Source organism: Chlamydotis macqueenii, chromosome 3 (assembly GCF_036417535.1).
Source record: "Chlamydotis macqueenii isolate bChlMac1 chromosome 3, bChlMac1.mat, whole genome shotgun sequence".
NCBI classification, from domain to species: Eukaryota; Metazoa; Chordata; class Aves; order Otidiformes; family Otididae; genus Chlamydotis; species Chlamydotis macqueenii.
In genome coordinates, this window is record NC_141558.1 from 92,015,988 (window position 1) to 92,038,730 (window position 22,743).

The 22,743-nt window shown below is 42.6% G+C and overlaps 1 protein-coding gene across 2 annotated transcripts in view; it reads right to left on the minus strand.

Annotated features, from left to right (window-relative positions):
* Positions 1-19,543: 19,543 nt before the first annotated feature.
* DRC8 (dynein regulatory complex subunit 8) overlaps positions 19,544-22,743 on the minus strand; it is a 31,314-nt gene continuing 28,114 nt past the window's right edge. Inside the window, exons 5-7 of one of the 2 annotated variants that reach the window (XM_086744704.1) lie at positions 21,360-21,402; positions 21,193-21,259; positions 19,544-20,173 (exon numbers count right to left, since the gene is read on the minus strand). In XM_086744704.1, the coding sequence (XP_086600830.1) occupies positions 20,058-20,173; positions 21,193-21,259; positions 21,360-21,402 (226 nt within the window). In that variant the 3' untranslated portion in view covers positions 19,544-20,057. The remainder of the gene's footprint in view (positions 20,174-21,192; positions 21,260-21,359; positions 21,403-22,743) is intronic. The other variant, XM_086744705.1, reaches the window with a different exon arrangement.

The window sequence follows — 22,743 nt, forward strand, 5'->3', positions numbered from 1 at the left end:
TTTTAAAAAGCTTCCTTGGGGAGATTTGAAATGCATGACAGCTCTGATACTTGCTTAAAGCTGCATATTAATGAGCTGGAGTCCATTGGGGGACAGGGAGGAAATTGAAGGCATTTGTAGTAATAGTGACAAAGAATTAACGGTAAAGGTAGAAACAGCTAATTATTAAGAGCCACGAGTTTGATATATTTCTTCTCTAAAACCTTTCCAGCTCTTGTCCTCACCCCCTTGGCAAAGTATAGGATTGTTTCAGCAAAAGGCTGCTAAGAGCACATTAAAACCCTTATCCTTTTGTACAGCGCACACATCATCAGAAACGCACAGCCGGGGTATTCTGCAGGATTTAGGAATTCTTGCAGTACAGGAGGAAATCAGCTGTATAGACCACGTTTGTACTTCTGATATTGTTAGGTAATGCTCCTGCTACAGTATCTTGGCTATACGAAGCTTCTGGAGCGTGTTTTTCTACTTGCTCTTGAAAATTGTTGAGTATGATATCATGGAGAATTAAGAGTGGGCATTTCCTCTGTATGAGCTGGCTGCTGAGGTGTTTACTGTAGCACGATTTCTAAATCGGTCCCAAGATTTACCTCATGCATCAGCATAAAAAAAGACTGACGCTTGAAAATGTGTACTTCTCGTGCACTGCTTCCGTCCCCGGTTCTGGGTGGTGTAACATGGACAGGGAACTCTCTAAGTGGTCCTTATTACAACTCCTACTTCCTGCTGTTACCAGCAGATCTGCATCAGTACACTTTAAATATACTTTTCCCTACTCCAAGCAACAGCAGAGTTCCAGCCTGACAGGGGTATGTCTCCCTCTTTGCTTAGCGTAGCCTTTTTGCCTCAGGGTCGTTGCACAGGTGTTTAGCTTGTGCTTTCCTTGCTTCACTGAGAGCCTCCTTGAATCTCTCCGTAATACAAAAGGCAGCCATTTGTGTTCAAATTTGGACAAAGAGTCTCATTCTGTTGCAAAACGGTTGCCTTTACATCTCACCTTCGCCTGATACCATAAAAAAATCTATTTTCCACTAAAGGCTGTCTATTTGGATTTATTTTGAATGGAAAATTTTTCTATATCTCAAATGTAATCTATTTCATAGATTTTCTAGAAACTGCTTTCATAGTTTCTGCCACACAGCACTGCCTACTTTCATAAATCTTTATGTTCTCAGCAAAAATCAATGCCTACTTATTAATACAATATTGATAGGTGTTTCATAACTAATAAAGGATGCGGTGTCATGCACATACATATACTCACAAAGCAGGGTTGCATGGGGAAGTTTTCAGTCATTTTGTGCAGTGGGATGCATTGCAATGACAAGTCTGCAACCAATTTCGGTTAAGTTCATAAATTCAAATACTGAAATTTGACAGAATCCCATTTTCTGTTACACAGGCACAATAAGCATTCATTGCAACTCCAGAACTAAAGGCAAGCCTGAAAAATGAAACAAAGCGGAAGTACCTGTGAATCCCCAAGCACCAAGCCCTAGCAATATACATGTCACACAGAATGGCAACGGAGCAAGAAAATATTGGAGTAACAACAGCCAGAGCCACAGGCTCTGAAGGAGAAAGATGTAAGCTGCTTCTTGTCTAGAAACCCTGTTTGCCTCTGCAGGCACACGGAAAAGCCATCAGCTCCTGACTGTGCTGGGCTTGGTGGAGCTATATCCAGGGTAATGCTACAGCAGCACCTGGTATCTACAAGGTTTTGATAGAAGCCCCCAGTGAAAACATCTGCAGGCTACTTCAGCCAGCGGAGCCCTGCTGAGGGGGCCCATGGCAGCCTGAACTGCTACAACCTGGCTCTGGTATGGTTAGCAATTCTCCTTGAGCTCAAGGGCACTGGCTAGAGATATTAGAAGGCAACGGGTTCCTTTTAAACATTCTTCAAAGAGTCTCCTAACTACCTCAGTGGCTGAGGAAAAACGTCTTCCAAAAGAATTATTCTCAATAGTCTTCTTCAGACAGAAGAGGTGAGAAGATGGTGTTAATGGTATTAACAAATAACGGCATTAACAGGAGGAATATAGACCAGCACGTGCCAGAGTTAGAAAAAGGGCAAAGTGGCTGCTGGAGGGTAGCAAGCACAAAGCCAGTGTGCGTGCCTGCTTCGTCCTCGGATCCAGGGACACAGGCAAGCAGTGCAGGTGGCATGGAAGGGGGCAAGCAGAGATAACATAGCGAAGTGAAGAGGCAGCCCTGAGAAACAAACAGTGAAGCATTTATCTTTTTTTTCCATCTTGACAGCTAGAGGAAAGGGTGCAGCCAGAAACAGATGTATAATGCAAATCAAGTTCTGGCTTTATGGCTGGTGCCATTGCGAGGGTTTTGGCTTTTATGACAATAGGACATTCTTTCATGACTACAGCCTGTTAGGGAAGGATGGGATCCACCTGTCTAGAAAAGGCAAGGGAATCTTTGGCAGCAGGCTGGACAACTCGGTGAGGCGGGCTTTAAACTGAAGAACTCGGCGTGGGGTAGGGGCGGGGGCGGCGTCCAAAATGGCAATGCTCACAGCATCGCATCCAGCTGGGGAATAAGCCAGGCCAACCAGAGCAGCGACAAATGCTCCTTAGCTGCCTCCCAAGATGAGAACCAGAAGACCAACCACCCCAAGTGTGTGTATACCAGTGCAGGCAGCCTGCAGAACAAACAGGAGGAACTGGAGCTCCGCACTTGGTCAGAAAGTTATTGTATCATAGGAATAACTGAAACATGGTGGGACAACTCACATGACTGGTAGATTGCAACGGACAGCTATAGGCTGTTTCGTGAAGACAGGCACGGAAGGAGAGAAGGAGTCATCATGCTCTATGTTAAGGAGAACCTTGAATGCAGAGAAGTCAGTACAAAACCAGTTCATCCCCTTTAAAGGTAAGGGAATTAGGCAGAGCAAGAGACTCCTTTGGCTTAACTGTGAGCTTCTGAGTCTACTCAAAACCAAAAGAGAAGCATACCAGAGATGGAAAAGCAAACAAATACCCATTGAGAATTACAAGGGCATTGCCAGGACATGCAGAGATGCTGTTAGAAAAGCAAAAACTCAGCTCTCCATAATCTCCATAATCATGGACATTGTCATGGAATGTCCCAGAAGACTGGAAGAAGGCTAATGCCACCCCCATCTACAAGAAGGGCTTAAAGGAGAATCCAGGAAATTATAGGCCCATCAGTCTTATTTACTTCAGTCCCTGGAAAAAAATTATGGAACAAATCATCCTGGAGGCTGTCACAAGTCAAATGAAGCACGTGATTAGAAAAAGCCAGCACGGATTCACCAAAGGCAAATCATGCTTGACAAATGTGATGACCTTCTACAACAAAGTAACCTGCTCAGTTGATGCAGAGTGAGTGGTGGACATTGTCTACCTGGACTCCTCCAAGGCTTTCGATAGGGTTTCCCACAGCCTCCTCCTAGAGAAACTGATGCATTACAATCTAGACAAGTGGTCTGTGTGGAACTGGCTGACAGGCTGCACCCAGAGGGTGGTGGTAAACAGCTCCCTTTCAAACCGGCAACCTGTCACAAGTGGGGTCCCCCAGAGATCAATATTGGGCCCAATGCTGTTTATTATCTTCCTAAGTGATCTGGATGATGGGATCAAGTGTACCCTGATGAAGTTTGCTGATGATACCAAACTGAGTGGGGAAGTGGACACTTCAGAAGGGAGAGCCACCCCACAGAAAGACCTGGACAGGCTGGAAGAGTGGGCTAACAAGAACCTTATGAAGTCCAACAAGGTCAAGTGTAAGGTCTTGCACCTGGAAAAACATAATCCAGGAGCGCAGCACAGGCTGGGATCTACCTGGCTGGGGAGCAGCTCTCTGGAAAGGAACCTGCGGGTTCTGGAAGACAAGCAGCTCAAGATGAGTGACCAGTGTGCTGTTATGGCAAAGAAAGCCAAGAGGATGCTGGGCTGCATCAACAAGGGCATCACCAGCAGAGATAAAGAAGTCATTATCCCACTCTACTTAGCACTTGTCAGGCCATACCTGAAATATTGTCTTCAGTTTTGGTCCCCGCTATGCAAAAAAGATGTGCGGGGCCATCTCATCTAGACCATGTTTTTGCCAAGAAAAGTTGGACCAGATGATCCTTGAGGTCCCTTCCAACCTGGTATTCTATGATTCAATGATTCCATCATCACATTTTTATGCTGCATCCTTTCTTGTTGCAAGAGTAATTATAGCAGCACAGATCAACAGCAGATCTGGCATAACAGGCACTAGTCTGTCATAGTCTTTAATGTGTAAATGCCTTAAATGGAACACTATATAAAAGGCAGCAGGCCTTTCTTTTCTGCCCTTCAGCTCACTGGAGGTGAACTATTTCAACTCCGTGCTCAAACAACAGAGAATTACACTCATAATAAGCTAAGTCAGAGATCTCACCCCAGTATGTTCCTCAGATTTTTGTAACGGTAGGCACTCCAGATCTGTGAGCGTCTATTTAATCTGAAACTCTTTTTCAACTCCTTTTCAAACATTTCATACATTTCTTTTATCACCAAGTTTAGAGTTAAAACAGAACCTTACAGCATGCAGATTTCAAAACATTTTAATGTTCCATTTTTCTCTTTGCTGTACATCATTCCATGCTGATTGTATTCTTCAGGAAGCAACTGCAGAGGGCTGATGACTGGCTTAACTGCTTGCCATTTCTCTCATACCTTTTTGTTACCTGCTTCTAGTTTGTCATTGCCTTGAAAGTCACAGTTTGGTCCCTGTATCACTGTTTTCATCAGCTTACTGGCAGCTGGGGAGGCAGAGCCGTGGCTAGACGTGGCACCTCCCGTGGATGCCGGTCAGCGGCCAAGAAAGGTATAGAGCTGCTCTCTTTGCCTTCACTGCCTACCACAATGAGTTTTGCTCCAGCTTATTCATGCTCTTCTGCTCTGACTACACAAAAAAACCTACCAGGGGAGGCCCGGAGGATTCATGATTGGGCCCAGATGACTGCAGTTCTTGTGCCTTGCCCATCAAGGGATGTTCAGACTTGGCAGCACAGCTCTGGAGTGTTCAGAGCAGGGGAGGAGTAGGGCATACCTGTTCCTCAGAGGGACACCGTGAGGCCGGTGCTCCAAGTAAGCATGGCTTGCTGTGCATGGGAACTTATTTCAGGTTTAAACAAATGAGCAGTCTTGTCACTGAGCACAGAAGTCAGCATGGGGGAGGTGACTCCAGCAGCCTGTCTGTGTGCCCAGGCAGGCTTGGGTAAAGTGTTGCTGGATGGTTTCAGGGCAGGCAGACTCACAGCTCTAGGAAAGTCTCCGTCTGTCCCCTCAAGCTCTGCTCTGTCCCTGGAAGCAACACAAGCAAGGGGCAGCTGTGCTCAGCAGCATGTCCCCACCCACGGCCTTAATGATGTGGCTCTTGTCTGAACCATAACGGTTCTGTCAAACACCGTGACAGAGGGAAAACAATCCCGTACCTTGGCAGCTAGCAACACAAACATGATTTCAGAGGTGGGCTGGCAGCAATTGATGGACATTTCTTCCTACTGCTGAAGAGCTTTGGCAGAGTGGAATGCATTACTCCATGTGACCAAGGTCAGCAGAACTAAATTCTTCTATTCTTTAGAGAGGGCTTGTCTGCTTGTGAAAGTTTTACCAATTTAACATACATGGATGGTTTAAACTGCCTTAACAAAATCAGCGTGACCTTCTTGCATGGTTATTTGTTTGGATTTAAAGCTCCTTTTACTGGTTACACCCATTTAGCTTGTACCCATGTAAGCAGGTGGAGAGAGTCCGCTTTAACCTGGTAGCATTGTTCAGACATAAAGCTGCATCAGTTTGACAAAGCCAATTTAATGTAGCAGCTGTAACTGCACTGTAGAAAGATGAATACTTTGCAAACAAGTGTGCTGGTGGAAGAGGAGGTTAGCACTCTGTCGTAGTTCAGCCCCAATCGGGACCAGACTACGAAGTCTCTCTCTCACCAACCCCCACCCTCCGAGAGAATAGGGGGAGAAAATATAAGAAAAACGGCTCGAGGTTTGAGATAAGGACAGGGAGAAATCCTTAAAGTTACCGTCACGGGCAAAACAGATTCGACTTGGGGAAAACTATTCATCTATTACTACAAACAACAGGAGAATGAGACAGAGAACAATATAACCTCTCTCCACCCCTCCCTCTTCCTGAGCTTAACATTATCTCTACTACCTTCCCCCCCAAGCGGCACAGGAGGGAAGAGGGAATGGAGGTTGCGGTCAGTTCATCACACGTTGTTTTACGCCACTGCTTCATGGCCGGGGGAAGAACTCCTCACATTCCTCCCCTGCTCCCTTGTGGGGTCCCACCCATACACCACAGTCCTTCGTGAAACTGCTCAGGCGTGGGTCATCTCTTCCATGGGGTGCAGTCCCTCAAGAATGGCTACCCCAGTGGGCCCTCCACGGGCCACAGCCGTCTTCAGTCATCCACCTCCCCCGGTGTGGGGTCCTCCATGGGCTGCAGGTGGATCTCTGCTCTTCCGTGGACCTCCATGGGCTGCAGGGGGACAACCTGCTCCACCATGGTTGTCACCACAGGCTGCAGGGGAATCTTGGCCAGGAGCCGCATTACTCCTCCCCCTCCTTCTGAACTGACCTTGGCGTCTGCAGCTGTTCCTCCTCTCACAAGAAAAGTTCTTCACAACAGGCTGGCAGACGCCTCTCAGAATCTCTTCACATCATCCAGCTCATCTCCTCTCCACTTCTTGCAGCCAGGCCAGGCTGAGTTGGGCCCAGTCGGCCGCCTGGCGAGAGGCCAGAGGGTGAGGCCTGCAAGGCCCATGAGGCCTGTGCCTCCCCCTCTGCGCCTCTGCCCCCGCTCAGCTTCTTCACATCTTCTCTTCTCTCTTTTTTTTTTCTGTTTTCCCCTTCTTAAATACGTTATCGCAGAGGTGTTATCACAGAACATTCTGCTACCAATTGCCTCGGCCTTGGCCAGCAGCGGGTCCGCCCTAGGCCCGGCCAAGTCCACTGAACAAAGGGGAGTGACTTCTATCAGCTTCCTACAGAAGCTACCACCTTAGGCCCCCCCTCACTAAACAAAACCACAACACACTCTTAGTCTGCCCGCACTGCTCCTTGCTGCCTCTTTCCCAGAGTTTTCCCTCTCTTTGGACCCACCAGTGTGTCTTTTTATGCATAGACAAGGCTTCAGAGTATTTATAACCACCTACATTTTAATTTGGTTGTTTAGCCTTGTCCGTATTAAAGAAATGTTCACCCATGCAATTAAGCCTTATTGAGCATTTAAACTAGTGCTAGCCTCACCACTGTATTCACTGCACAATCTCTGATCTGCAATGATGCAACAAGATCAATTTACTGTACTCAGTTTGGTCCAAATCTCTTAGCACAGGCAGTGTGAGACTCTGGAGAGCGGCTGATGCTGTAGACATTGGCTGGTGCTCACCATTCCGTGACCAAGGAGCTTTAAACAGCAGTCAGGTATTTGGTATGAAAACACAGTGTGCTGCAGTGACAGCTGAGGCTGGTCCCATCTGAAGGTACGGAACAATATTCTGGGTGAACATTGCTAGCTAGGTGAAGGCAATTGTGAATAATTTTAATGCTTACTGAGAAGCCTTGAGCACCAGTATGTTCACGCAGTTACTTCTCTAATGAGACTGCAAACTGAAACAGGCCTTTGGTTCAAAAGAACTGGAATCTGTGCCCTGGAGCTGGCAAATCTCTGTGTTTGTGAACGTGTACAGGTCACCATCCTGCGCTGCTGGGAGCAGCTGGGACTTCATTATTCACTAACAGGCACAGAGCAAGGCTGGGGAGGCAGCCTGAGGAGCGGATGCCTTTTGGATCCTGAAGGCTGGGGTGATTTTGTATTGATCTGTGTTCTTGTTGGCGGTGGGAGGCTGGTGTTTGCTCCCATGTTATTCATGCTTTAGTCTGTATGGCAATGGTGTCTTTGCTTGGCAGAGGAGATACTGTAAGCCTGGGAGGCATGTTCTTTTAAGATTGTTTACATGCAAATAAATAAACAAACTAGTATCAGTGAGTGAAAGATCTCAAGAGAAATGGACTGTTTCTGTAGCATGCTAGGCCTGCTTAAAACAGAAAAGGAAGAATGAAGTGATTCTGACTTTTTTTTCTAGGAAAAGCTGCCTCAGGGTGGTGATGAGGGTTGATGTGAGGATCACCCTCTAGAGAGGAAAGTATGTAAGTTTATATCATTCAGAGAATCTTCATTTTATTTGAGCTTCAAGCTGATGCATTTATCACAGAGAAAACATTTTTGTTGCTAGAAAGTACGGAGAAAGCTCCAGAGGGACCAGAAATAGTATCGCCAAAATTTCTAAAGTTGGACCGGTCCTATTACACGGCACACAGCTGTGAAGTTGCATTCAGAAAACCTGTATGGAGATACAGCCTATTCTGTTGGACAGCCACCCAGTTCTCCCTTGCAAAGGTTGCTGTCTCAGAATTACCTGGAAAACAAACATCTTTAGCTTACAAACAGATGACTGACTTACCTTTTTTGGTTTTTTTCTGTGTATGTCAGGTTTCTCCAGTTGTTCACATTCTTTCATGTGCTTGACAGGAACACATTTCCTTAGACTTCAAAAGGAAGGTTGTAACCTTTTAAGGAAGTCTTTCAGGAAGCTGCTCAGATGCTAACTGATCAGTGAGGGGGTCCATGTGCATTGTTTAATGAGTCTCTGACAAACCAGGAAGAAAAAATTGCTACATATAATTCAAGTCAGTCTGGAAAAGGATGGGCAGCTAGGGCCATATGGCAACTTCAGAATTACTAATTGCCATCCAAATAACAATGTACAATTAAATACAATAGAATGAAGGCTACAAGCTTGTAAGCTGCTTCAGGGGAATGTCCTGACAACGTTCAGGAGTCTGGCAAAGGGTGGGTGTGCATGTTTCTTTGTGTCTCTGTGTTTACTGTTTTCTGTGTTGAAAGAAAAACACTTATGTCTCCTCCTAAAAGGCACTGTTTACTATAAAGGCTGCCTATCTACCCAGACACCTGTTGCTCTTTTTGTTTGTAGCATACTAATGAAATGAAACTGGAGTCAATTAGGCATTAGAGTTGTATTCAGACTTAATAAGGAGATACTTAGATACTTAGAGTAGTTATTTTACATGTCTCTTAATTATAAGCATTACCAGTAACAGCTCTGTAAACCAGTCTTGAATGATGGTCAATTCACATTCCTTTGAGCAAACAGGCCAAGGAGGTGTTTTTTAATGGACTACATAAATGAAGTTGGTTTGCTAACTAAACCAAACATCCTGTATATTCAAAATTGCTCTCCAAGCTTTAGCCACATGGAATACTGATAACAGCAATCCTTAAAACTCAAGAATCTTACAGCTCTTGTCTTCATAAATGAGGATAACTTGCATACATCACAACCACAAAGACTTTTTTTTCATGGAGCACAAGACTAATCCTGAAATTCTTCTGCATGCCTTTTTCAAGCAGGTAAGAAGTTCCTCACTTTTAAACAGGGACTGCATTTTCTTATTCACGATACCTGCCAAGCGGTTGGCTCCAAGGACATGGCATCTTAATGAGACTTGTTTGCTGGTGCACTTTGACATCATATCTGTTGCAAGAAAGGGCTGAAGCTACCTCTCTTCCTTCTCTGGCTCAACTTCTCTTTATGATCTTGAAGATGTCAGTATGGGGAATAAATATGAAGAATCTGTCTTAACGAACTCTCCTTACAAGGAAATAACTTCCTTTGACCCATAAACTAGATTGGAAAGCACAGGCCATACAGGAAAGTGGAACATGGAGCCTCGATTAATGAGTAATTGAAGGACTGGACTGTTCTACAAAAATGGAAACAATTTCTAATCTGTGAATGTAGCAGTGCGTGGCGGATCTACAGATTTCTGTAATTAGCAGGCATCCAAAATATGCTGTTGACGCCACCAGAACCCCTTCAGAACGAGGCAGTCTCTCCAGGAGGAGGAAGATGGCAGTCAAAGTATGCTCTTGCATATGAACTTTTGACCCATCTAAGCACCACTGAAGAAGGCACAGCTTGCTCCCTGAACTTTCAGTGTAGAAAATAATGATGTCTTTTGGATACAGCAGTGTGAGGACAGGTAGGAGAAGAGCAGAGAGCAGTTTGGCACTGTTGGTTCCCTAATAGCATATCTGGCACATTCCAGGAATCAAGACAGGCAAAGAGACCTCAAAGGAAGTACTAACGGTTGCAGTTTTTAGAGCAATGAGAGAGAGATCTACACAATACCATGCCATTGCGTAGGTTAACCATATTCCCTTAGTTTGCCTCTGGTGCAGCTTTTGTCTCCAGTAAGCTGCTCTAGCAGACTTTATAACAACTCATCAGATTAGGCTCCAAGCTAAACGCCTTACGGTTCCTGTAATTTGCACTTGAGCACAATGACAGTTGTGTAGAGATACAACAAGCAAAATGGTATAGGTACTCTTCCTCTGTTCCATATATGCAGGTCCTTTTAGCAACAGCCTAATTTTGCATTCAACAGTACAGGTATTAGTGGGCCAGAAAGTACTTACTTGTACAAATCATAGTCTGTACGTGTAGCTCAGTTATACACAGTTTCCAAAGAGACCAGTTTCTTCTCAACATGATTGCTGAGTAGGCCACTACACGGAGACATAACCAGTTGACTTCAGATTTATATGAAAATAGAGTCTATGATGGGAACACAGAAGATACAGAGCTTGCTGAATATAATTGTGTTAATTGCGAGCCCCTCCGACAAAGACCTGGGACACAGGAATTTTGAGACCCCTTCCTGGCATCTCCAGAGGTACCTTTTTACATCTGTATGAGATACATACCCTCAGCGTGAGGGTCAAAGATGATGAAAAACGCTGCACTGCCTCTGTGAGATGGACACTTAATGGACAGTCAGGCTAGCCCTTTATGGAGGGTTGTAGTAGATTCATGATGTTATTGGTAACATGAAGGTAGTAACGAATGTGGAGAATTTATCCTATTTTTACAATCCTGAGTGAGAGGAGTGTGGATTTCTGCAACCTGGCCCGTGATTAATGTCATTTCTTTGCTATAGTTCATGTTTCTATTGCCAGTGGAGCAGCAGTGGCAGTGTGAAGGCTGGGGACTGCTTTCACCAATGGGAGTCTGCTGGGGCAGCTGTGGTGGGGCTGTACGGGGGACAGAGCAAGGCTTTCTCCCCAGGTGGGGAACAGTGATGGTCTGTAAATGCCACTGTTCAGAGGAACACTCATTGACCAGCAGGGACTGCTTACAGCCATTCCTGAACAAATTTATTTAATCCACCTATTGTCTAAAAAATGCCCTGCAAACAGAATCTTATCTGTTGTTCTTAAACAAATATTGTAAGGCTTAAAAGACTTAATCAGCAGAGCAGAATTTTAGTGCAGGAGTTTTACCTTACGGTTTATATCTGGTTCAGAGCATAACAAAAGGAAAGTGAACTTGCTGGTCTCGGCTGGGTGCACATGAGTGCTGGACAAACAGCAGGTAATTCCAATAGAGAAAGGGGAAGAATGTTCCTCTATTGCCCTTTTTATTATCCTTGTTATGAATTTTCATTGCCGAAAGGTAAGTTACAAAGTTAAATTTTAGCAGTGATGAATGCATTGTTTCTTCTCTTGCTTCTTGTCATATATTTGTTAGCTGATGGATAGATCTGGTTCTCAGCCAGCTGTTTGAAAGGCCAGGCAAGCCTTCTGTGTGTGTGTGAGAACACTCTTGGTTTTTTCCCACCACTGTTTACCTGTAGTTTCTGATAGTGCACTTCACAGACCTCACCAAGGATAGAATTAAGAATCGTATTTGAACAGCATTGATCAGAATTTGGCTTCCAACAAAGGACAGTACAACACATTAAATATGGTTAGAAAGACATGTTGTAGTCTTCCAGAGCTACTTCCTTTCAGATTGCTTTTAATTTTTTTAAAGCTATTACCAGAACTGAGGAAGGTAGATTATTTCCTATTTCTTGTTTAAATGAAAACTGAGAGTGAGTTTGACCATAAGCTTCTAAAACCTTCACAAATTCAGAAGTGTGACAACTTATAAAAGAGATATTACAAAACCTTTGCACCAAATAGTTTCTCATAGGTGCCAGTGAGAATTTTATTTTTGTTTAAAAATAAAAACTCTTTGTACCTCAAGCATTTCTGGAGAGGGGAATATATGTATTTTTGCCTCTTAAGGGTTCTCTGATTATCATTTCTTCCTCTCTCTTCTGAGTTTCCTTAAAGATGCATTCCTTTTACTGAGGTTTCCATGGTTATTGATCTCTTGAAGTTGTCATATTAGCCCAGGCAGAGACTGTGTGTCTCAGTCTCTGAATGCAGGTGTTGGTTCTTCCCGTTTTGTAGGGACCCTCTTTGGCAAGTCCTTGACACTGAATTGGACTTTACTTCCCATCTTGATTTGTGTATGAAGAATTTGTTCTCTGAATTTAAGTGTGTTTTTCTGAGCTTTTTGTAAGCATCTAGTAGTACAGAGCATGACTGACATTAGCTACCCTGGGCGTGAACTTTGCATATAAAAGGTGTATGGGTTCAACACATCTACTTGTAGATCATTTTTTCTAATTTCTATGTTTGCCCCAAATGTCTGCAGTTTATCGTGCATCATTTCCCCTTGTGACTGTATCACTGAAGCCTTTGCTCCCCCAGTGAGAATGGGCAGGGAGTGAGCAATGATGTTGAACTTTTCTGTGTTATCCTGAGAAAACAGAAGAGCAGTCTTTCTCTTCATTTTATAACTGCACGCTTCCAGCTGACATTGCCTCTATGGGAGCAATGGCTTCCGGCTATCAAAGGCTAGCTAGCATGGCTTACGAAGTGGCTATGTTCTTCCACAGTTAGGGACTAATGTCTGTGGGGATAGACCACTCTCAGAACATTTAAATAGTCCTTCCTCCTCAACACCAAGTGGTCAGGTTCTGAAAGAAGGATGCTACAGAGAGCGCTTATGGGGCTTGTGGGAATCCCTTGTTAAAATCCTGCCATCCCATCCAAAAGAAGAGTTAACGTTATTCCTCTCTACCTGTTGGAGCTCATCCTCTCAGTGAGTATTGCTAAATCATCTCTGCAGACAGAATGGGCTCTTGACAATTAGAAAAATCCATATGCAGATATTTATCTCTTACTCTTTTTTTTTCTTTTTTTTTTTTTAGCTTTGCAATGTCTACTACTGTCCCTGGTGTTCACTTACCAGTTTTAAAGAGTTAAGGTCCTGGGAAAGATCTCTTGCCCCAAATAATCCACTCTATTATGCTGGAGAGGTGGTGCATTTTTTAAGAAGAAAGCAGAGATCTCACCAACAAGCGCATCACCTATTATACTACTTTGGTAAAAGACATTGCATCCCTTCATGGGTTGGAAGATGAAAAAAAAAATGTTTTGGTCATTTATATGAGAAAATCCAAAGGACACATTTCCACATGGCCCTTTTCTTCATGGCCACTCAGTTCTACCTGATGGAGCCACAAGATTTCTGTGAGAAGATCTTATTGAAAGCCCAACAGCATGTTGCCAATAGGAAATGAAGAGGAAGAACCTCTTTCTTCACATCGGTGTAAACCCAATGCTTACATGCTTTCAACAGTTCCTTTTACCTCTGTTTCCAGGGCATTTTTACAGATTCTTTCAGGATATGTACTTTGGTGTGACATCAAAAAGAAACTTGTCTTGGCAAAGGAGCAACAGGGGAAACTCATAGCTTGCTTATATAAATCATAAAACTGTAATTAAATAAAATAACTATATGTAACTGATTGTATTGTGTATGTGCCCTGCTTTTCATCATAGATAGATTAGATAGCTGGGTTTTTTTAGAGCACACACTGTTCCAAATTGGAGCTTCATAGGGCTACTATAATAAAAAGGTGAATGACAGCAGCACTGCATTGTGCTGTGGAGCACAATGTGGAAACTACCAATGAAAACAATTCAAACAGCTGAACCTCAGACTCAGGCCAGCCTCTGTAAACTGAATAATAGCTGTCTTGAGCAAACAGACATGTCTTATAACATATCCTGAAAGTCAACAAACTGTGGCTCTGGTGGAGCAAAGGAGCTCTTCCTTCTTTTTCGCTTTCCTTCTTTCTAGGAATGGGTTGAGTGAAGGGCCCTGTATTTAGAGTGGTCTTCTTCCCACTCCTAGTTATACAACTTCTTCAGGAAGTTCTTCCCTCCTGATCTCAACAGTTGATGGCAAAACATCATATTTAGCTTAACAAACTAGCTCTGTAACTTTGATGAAGCCCAAAGAACTAGAGATAAGTTCTCAGTTTTCCATCAAATTTGAGTTGAATTTGAATGCACCTTTCTGTTTGACAGAGCTCAGAAGATTGGCATTGCTTCTCAAGGGAACAACTTAACACCATATGAAAACCAGCTACAGTGTTGGGTTTGGTTTTTTTTTTTAGTTTTGTCTCTGCAATATTGAGTGCAACTTCACCATGCAAATAAGTATTTCAACAAAGTTGTCCTTAAAGTTGAACTACTGACTTTTTCTTGGCTGTGTTAGTATAGATTAAAATGAAGCTAAACTTCAGTCTTTGGTACAAGTTTCCACCTAGACCATAACACAGCCTTAGTATTCCATCACTCTAAAACTATTGAGATGCATAAAATTTTGATAACTTGCACATGTGGAAGACCTCAGATAGCTTCAAATTCTTGCATTATCAGCTGAAAAATCAAACCTCTGGAAAACCTGAGAACTCCAGTTATTTTAGTCACTAGACTGGTGTCTAGGGGAAGATATGACTGCATACTGTAAAGCAAAGCTTAGCACCTGTTCTGCACTGAAGGATGCTGTTATCTTGGCAGAAAAGAGACTACTGTTGGCAGCAAATACTCAAAGGCTTTCCACTACATGAAACATCTTATTTCAAACTGTTTCCTTTTATGCTATCATTTAGACAGGTATTTGCAACAGGGAAGCCTGTTCTAAAAGGGCTTCTAAAAAAAAATAGAGTCCAGGATAAAAGGAATTGGTTTAGTATATGAAATCACAGAAGAAACACGTGTGGATAATGGTAAGAAGAGGTAACTTTAAGCTTCTAGCATCCCTAGATTTTACTTTTTGTACTCTGAACAATATGAAAAAGTTCTGTCTGCTAACTCTTGTTGAATCTTGCTTGCTTGCATTACTGTAGACAAGAATTAACTACCTACTCCCATGGTTTTACATTTTTTGTCATTTCAATGACACAACTTGCATGCTGGTTGTACATCTCTGTTAGATCTTCCACCAATGAGGCTTCGTTTAAACAGACTAAAAGCTTTTTACAGTGCCCTGTGAGCCAGTACATCGCTATTTCTGAGCTCCTTTGAAGTCAATGGGAGCTCTGTCTGAATAAGGACTTCTGGATTTGGGCCTCAGGATATAAATGCTGTGATCAACGTTTTGACCATGATGAATAACATTTTCTTGGCTTTCAGAACTATACTAAGACAAATAGTAGCCCCAGGGATTTAAAATGGGTTAAACAGGAGAATCTGCTTTGTTTCAACTTACCTCTTTATTTAGATTTTAAGTCAGCGTAGTCCCTATGCCTAGTGCTGACCTGCCCAAAAAAAAAAAAAACCCTCCAAAAATAAGACCAGATGTTTCAATAGTTAGTTTTACAATCAAACCTATCATGGCATGAGACACTATGAAACAGGGTTCTGTTCAATGAAAAACAAACATACTTGCTGTAGACTGACCTGTTTAGAAGTTGTGACCTGAATGTACAGTCTGGAACAAAAGACTTGAAGGTTGAGAATTTTATTAATTATGTGACAGGGAGGTCTGTAGGCACTGATTTTGATCAGAACATCATAGTACCAGACACTGTGCAAACATCAGAGTTAGTGGTACTAAAAGTCAACAGTCCAGGCAGGCAAGACAGATACTCCCTGTCTCCTATTCCTTATAATTACTGTGACTTTATAGATGGAAAATTCAGCTAGGGAGAGATTATATGATTTACCCAATACCTCTCACAAAGTCTAGGATGAAACCTGCCTGCAAACCTGGTGCCTTACTGTCAAGACTACTCTCCCCCTTTTACATAATGATAACATAATGATAACAGTATATTACAGGACTTAAAAAAAACATAGATTCCTGTCCCCATCTCAGCCTTGGCTGAACTCCAGCATCCCCCGCCACCTTTCCCCTTGAAGCCAAACTCCTAGGTTCTTCCCATTACCTGTGATGAGAGTTTTGCCAATGCTGATTTCAGTGACAGCAAGTCTAGGTCTGGCGATAAATAACATCCTGATATGGGCAGCTGTCAGAGCAAGCAGCAGAGCATCAGCAGTGCGGGGCAGAGCAAACCACTCTTGCATTTTCAGCCCTCACAGGTTATCATGCAACTGGATTAATGAATGGAGTATAAGAAAACCCAGAGTAAAGACAGACTGAAGTAAGAGAAAGAAGGAAAAATATTGCAAATTCTTGTTGCCTGAAGAGAGGCAAGACCCTGAACATTTTGCAGGCTCTTACCTCTGAGAACATATGGGTGGAGGTACACAGGTAAACAGCCCAGTTCCTTTCCTAGAGTCCCAGGTCTGATGCTGGCCCTTTAGCATTTTGGCAGAGGAAGTCCTGCAACTTCTGTTTCTGCCCAGAGTCAGTGGAGAGTCTAAAAGAACTGTAAATACCATGTTGGTATGCATCGCAATGGGAAAATGTTGAAGCCTTCAGATGTGAATATATATGGGACTGTCACTAGGAGACAGAAAAGTGTTTTGGAGGAGCAACTCCAAAGCTGAGGAGAGAAACATAAAAAAACAATGTATTACCTGGAATACGAGCAACAGGACTCCCAAACACAAGTCAGCAGCTGGAAGAATTTCTCCACAATATCAATAAGGCTGAGGAGAAGATCTCCACTGTATACCAGATATGCCTTGACACAGCTGAACCTACTTAAAGTTTGAAACAAGTAAAGTCTTGTCCAGCCTACAACTTGCAGCAGTGATGTAAACAGCATGGTGATTCAGTTGTATTTGTAGGTGGTTGCCAGGGTTTGCTTCTTTGATTTCTTCTTTTTCGTTTTCTTTTTTACATCTGGATCATGAGTTCCCTTCCCTCTCCCTCCTTCAACTAGGTCAAAAACCCTCTGACTTCCCCAGTATCTTCAAAGCCTTGGCTCTGCTTCCCTTTGTGGATTTAGTCCAGGTGCTAGGTCGGTTTTTCCCCAGAGGCTTCCCTGTGTGATCCACTCCCTTATCTTGGTTCCTGATCTTGAGGGAAGAGGCAAAACAGCCAGCAAGGAGAGGCACGTAGCTAGAGACAGCTCAAGACCACTCAGCAGTTCAATTTGTCCACCTCAAAGCTAAGGACAAAGTAATGTATTTTTCCCTTCAAATTTAGAAACAAATAGGGTTTTTTAGTTATAGCAAAATGGTTCCCTAAGTCTCCTCTCCTCCTCCTAGGGCATGGGACCTGGCTCATCCCTGGGGAGCACAGAGATGCCGGGCATTCAGAAAGTCCGTCCTGGGGAACTTTGAAAAGTCCCCTTATGCAGCCCACAGGGAGCTGAGTGGGCATGGCATGGACTAGCAAGTCATGAAAGACAAGGGCAATGGAATAGTCATGTGCAACACTTCTCAGCTGCTTCATGGAGGACCCATGGGGCAGGTCCTTCACAAGCTGGTCAGATCACTGCTACATGATCCTAGCTGGCAGGGAGCTCTCAGCTTTTAGGATCCTTTCAATCCTGAGATTGTTTTTTGACACTTCCTCCACCCTCAGCTTGGAAACTCTCTAGGCAATGGAATTTGGTTGCTTATGCCCAAACTGAAGACTGAAACTTGTTTTTTACCTATCCTATTTGCATGTATCTTTCTTGGGGACATGTATAAGAAGATGAGGCTGGAAGAGGTGCTGTGTGATAAATTCAGACACAATCCCACTTTTTACTTGCCAGAATATCCTCTTCCCTTGAATTTGAGGACTGTAGGATAAAAATTATATGTATTATCAAAGGATAATACATATCCTGTATGTATCCTGTCTGTACTATGGACTGTAACTATGCTGTACATTGCCATCCTGATTTGATGCAGCAGCAGCGGAGGCAGCCTCTGGGGTAGCACCACCAGAAACAAATTGTGCTCTCTCTGGAGCACTGCGAGCTATGAAATTATTTCCTGATACAAGCAACTTCCTGCTGACATCCAATATGAGGCTGACAGTGGCTCCCAGACTGCAGAATATGAATGAAACTTGTATTCATGCCAGCTGTGTTAGAGATCCAGTACAACACACTGTATATCAAAAGGAAGAAGGATTCATCTAGGGAAAATAATTTCAGCTTCCAAAGAGAGACTAAAAAAGTCTAATAAAAAATATGTTTTCTTAATGGGCCTTTGTTGCTTTTGCTTTAATCTTCAAAAAACCTCTATCTTCACACATTATAACACTGATTACCTTTGTTTTTCATTCTTATTGACAAATAAATGAAATGCACAGTAAATGCGTTAACAAGAGCGCACTGCAGTGTCTTAGGAGCAGTGCAACAGTGCTTCCTAGATGGAAACCCATCTTAGAACTGGGCAAATGTTGTTTACCCACATTAACTCTTTGTTGCCTTGTTTACAAAAATATCTATGAAAAACATCTTGGATTAGAGAAGTAAAAAGAGAATTAAAAAATGGCCTCCTGCAGATTGCTTCCATCACCACATTTAGATCATGCTAATTTCTTTGTGAAGCACAGCAGCTCCCTTGCAGCTGTGTATGAAAACAACTCCTCCGAGTTTCCAGCTCAAGTGAAACAAATGGGTAGAGCAAAAGACTTGACATGAGGAACCTTGTGCTAGGGCATGACAGGTGCTTCTGTGTGTCAGTCTTCCCTGGATTTCATCAGCTGATGAAGTCTTTTGATGACACAGGGCTGGGATGTGCAATTAAGACAGAGGACTGGTAGGACACCGTACAGAGGAAACCAAACGTGACAGAGACCAGAAAAACAGAAATGGGGTCAAAGGTATGAAGCACAAAGTACAAGATGGTGCCCTTGGGGGCCAGACCACAGAATCTTCTACAAGCTGAGATCGTGTCAGTTGAGAGCAACTGCTGCTCACTTGTTAGAAGATGATGGACAAGGCAAGAACTCAAGGGGAAAGAACTTGAACTCAAGTTAAAGGACAACAGTAACAGTCAAGAAAATGATTAAGCTAGAAATTAGAAGAGCAGTGAGATCTGTGGTGGTCTTCTAGCAAGGGTAATTGAGACACGTATTCTACACTAACATCTTTCAAAAAATGGTGCTTCATCAGTTAATGAAAATCAAATACCAGTCCTATGATCCTTAGTTTTCAACAATTTAAGCTCCTGACTTTTAAACTGGTTATGAAAGGGGAACAGCTTATTGCCCATAATAACAAAAATGTTCTCAAGGATGACTTTGTAAATTTGACTATGACAGTGGTTTGAGTGTTAACTTGCATGTTTAAAATGTAAGCAAAATACTATGTGCCAGTGGATGAGTAACATAAAATGGAACTATCTGGTCCTTGCCTGTGGTAAACAAAACACAAATATTTGACAAAAAAAAATAGAAACTGTACAATGTTTATTTGATCTACTGTATTATTTCAAAAGGAGTAACCTACCTGGTACCTTATTAGTTAAACATAAACAGGGATTACATTTAAATATAAAAGCTTTATCTCAGCAGTATGCCTTCACAATTTTAGTCATCTTAAGGTAGTCACTTACCTACTTATTATCCGCTTTCACAGGTCTCATTTTCCATCAGTTTTTCAGAAGCAATTGTAAAGCCATTTCTTGACTCCATTAACATTATTTTTCCTGTTATTTTTCAAACCAGATTCCATGATTTCTTTTCCAGACCTTACACAGTATTTCTGTCAAGAGCTCTTTTTCCAGGTGTGAGATATTTCAATATGTATACAGAACCCAAGGAAGTATAGCTACACAGATTTTATATTAATTATAAGCACAAGGTCGCAAGCTGAACTTTGTTATACTTTAAAATATGTATTTCAGCTAACTACCAAGCTACACTGCTGTTACCAAAAAGCATCTCAAACACTAAAGTGGAAGATCTTAAGTTTCATCTAATATCATCATTGAAATGTAGTCTCTGTAGTGAACAGTATTTGTTTCTGGATCCAGAGCAGTGGAAAGCATGTCCTCCATTTCTTCCTGAGTAAAGGGCTCCCCTGAAAGACAGCAGAGAATAACACTTTGTCTTGATAAGCATTACTTTCAAAGCAAATTACACTGCTTTTCCCTTGAAAGGATCTCCTTTTGGTGCTCACACAGAGGAGAAAAGGAGTAATACTAAGCATCCAATTCCTTCACTTTTGCCAATTTAAGTCCTGCACACCAAGCAAGCTGGTCTAAGGGAAAGGAGACAGAGGGCCTAGATCTTCTGATCTCCCTTCAGTTCACAGATTCCAAAACAGCCTGTTCCTCTCTGCCACAGGGAATTCAAAACAACCATTTTTGTCAGAGTGAATTCTTCCAATGTGTACGTTAGAATTATTATCTCTCATTTGGCTATCCTTTCACTTGTATTTACATCATGCAAAGGCTTCTGGTTTTTCTCTTTTAGGAGCTTCAAAGCTGCTGACGGCCTACTGCATCCCTCTTTGAGAACAAAGTCTCCATCTGAGGATAGGTCTTGTGCAAAGTCTGCACATCTTTTTGTACTTGAGGCAGGCAGACATGAGTCAGCCATGCAAGAAAAGCAGGCTCTTCAAGGGATATTGAGGATTACATGATATACAACTTAAATCTGGTCTTTGAATCTCTTTGTTTGCATATGGCACTAGAATTAAGATCAAGATAATGTAAGAATGAATGAGCACTGAAACCACCTGAAACATCTGGAAATCTAAACTACATTTTACAGGAGGACAGAAAAAGAGGCACATCCTTATGAAGCACAGAGATGTGCATAGAATAATGAAATATCCACACAAGATTGAATTATGACTCTTAATAACAGTAATCTCTATCTTATAATGTCTGCAAGCTGGCAGATAAATGTTTTTTTCCCTGTATTACTCACCAGTGAAATGTTCTAGTCTGCAGCCACTCATCATGGCAACAGTATTGTTTGAAGACAATATATCTACTCCCAGAAGTTTTGGCATGTAGAAGGGAGACCTCAAGGTGCCATATACACATGCAATGTTTATTTACTTAAATACTGATATTACAAAAGTCATGTTACCTTCTTCAGTCAGATATCTGACCAGCTCCTCTTTAGTAATATATCCACATTTATTCTCATCCAAAGCCTTTAAAGAAAAAGAATAAAACCTGTGCTTTTAACCATATTGAATAAAGAATTAGCAACTTCTTTCAGGCAATTAGGTACTTGAATATTTAGTTACAGACCTCAAATGCATGTAGAAGAACATCTTCTGGAATAGGCCGGTAGCTGAAACCATTGAATCAGAAGAGTTAAGTCACTGTTTGCCAGGCTACTGTACTATTCTGAAATAATAAAACATGAGTACTAAAGAAAAGGGAAAACTTATTTCCTATGAGAATTTACTAAGTATGTCTATCAAACTCTTAATTCCAGCTTTACTTTTGGAACTGTCCATATCTTTACCTCTTATGTCTTTTATTGTACTCCTGTTTAATTTTCCTTGGGCTAAGGAGCCAGACGAATGGCTTCTGCGTGTCTGGGCTGCCTGAGCGGGTTAGTAGGAAACAATAACAGCTGAATCATTCCACGTAGCCAATGCACTGAACAGAAGATGGCCAAACCATGAAAACAAAGGTTTGTCCAGGTACACTGGTAGCCAGGCAACAGATCACCTAGTGGGACTTTGACACTCTTAATGAGCTGATGATGAACAAAGGAGGCTGGTAGCTACAAAGGAAAGGTCTGTCACTATCAATTTCAGATAGACAGAAGAACTGGGCACGTGTGTGCATGCATATACGTGCCTGATTTCAGAGCTGGAAAGGAAGCCCTCTGCAGCAATGGAGACCTGCAATATACCAACAGACTCTCACCAACCCCCAAGAATACTAAAGGGAAGATGTTGAAGCCAAGGAGGTTCTAACTGCTTGATTGTTTCGTCCAGACCTGCCTCACTCTTTTACTATCTAAAAATCAAATGTGCTAAGAAGAGGCCTTGTTTTTTGTGATCCAAATCTCATATGCCCTTGGATAAGTGAACTATGGACACGGTGCCCCAAAAGATAAAGTGAGTCTTGACAAGCCTGCACTAGCCTGAGGAAAGTGTGTGGGGTTTTTGGTTGGAGGTTTGTTTTGTGTATGTGTGTGTGTATGTTTGTTTGGAGGGGATGTGGAAGAGGAGGAGAGAGCCCAGAGCAGCAAGGTATCATTTTGTGAAAGGGTGAACATCAGTGTGGAAATAGGAATGTGCCATGAAGGCCAGAGAAAGTAAAGGTGCAGGAACTTGGGAAAGCAATTCACCTGCACCAGCACACTGGGACCCAAACACAGCTGGCAGGGCAATGTCCACGCACAGGCCCAAAGACTCTCAAACACAGCCCCAAGGTGGACCCCACTGCCTCTGGATGCTGCGAGATAGTTTTGGGAAATCCTGTAGCTATTTCATATGTAGAACACCCTCTTACCAAAGGCCCTCTGTGTGCAGAATAACTTCTCAGTATTGGACAAGACTGATTCTCCTAAAACCCTTGGCTACCATCTTTAAAAAGAAAAATAAATTATCTATAAGTAATCTTGCTTTTAGTGCAAAATATCAAACTAGCACAATTTCCTCTGTACATGCAAAGA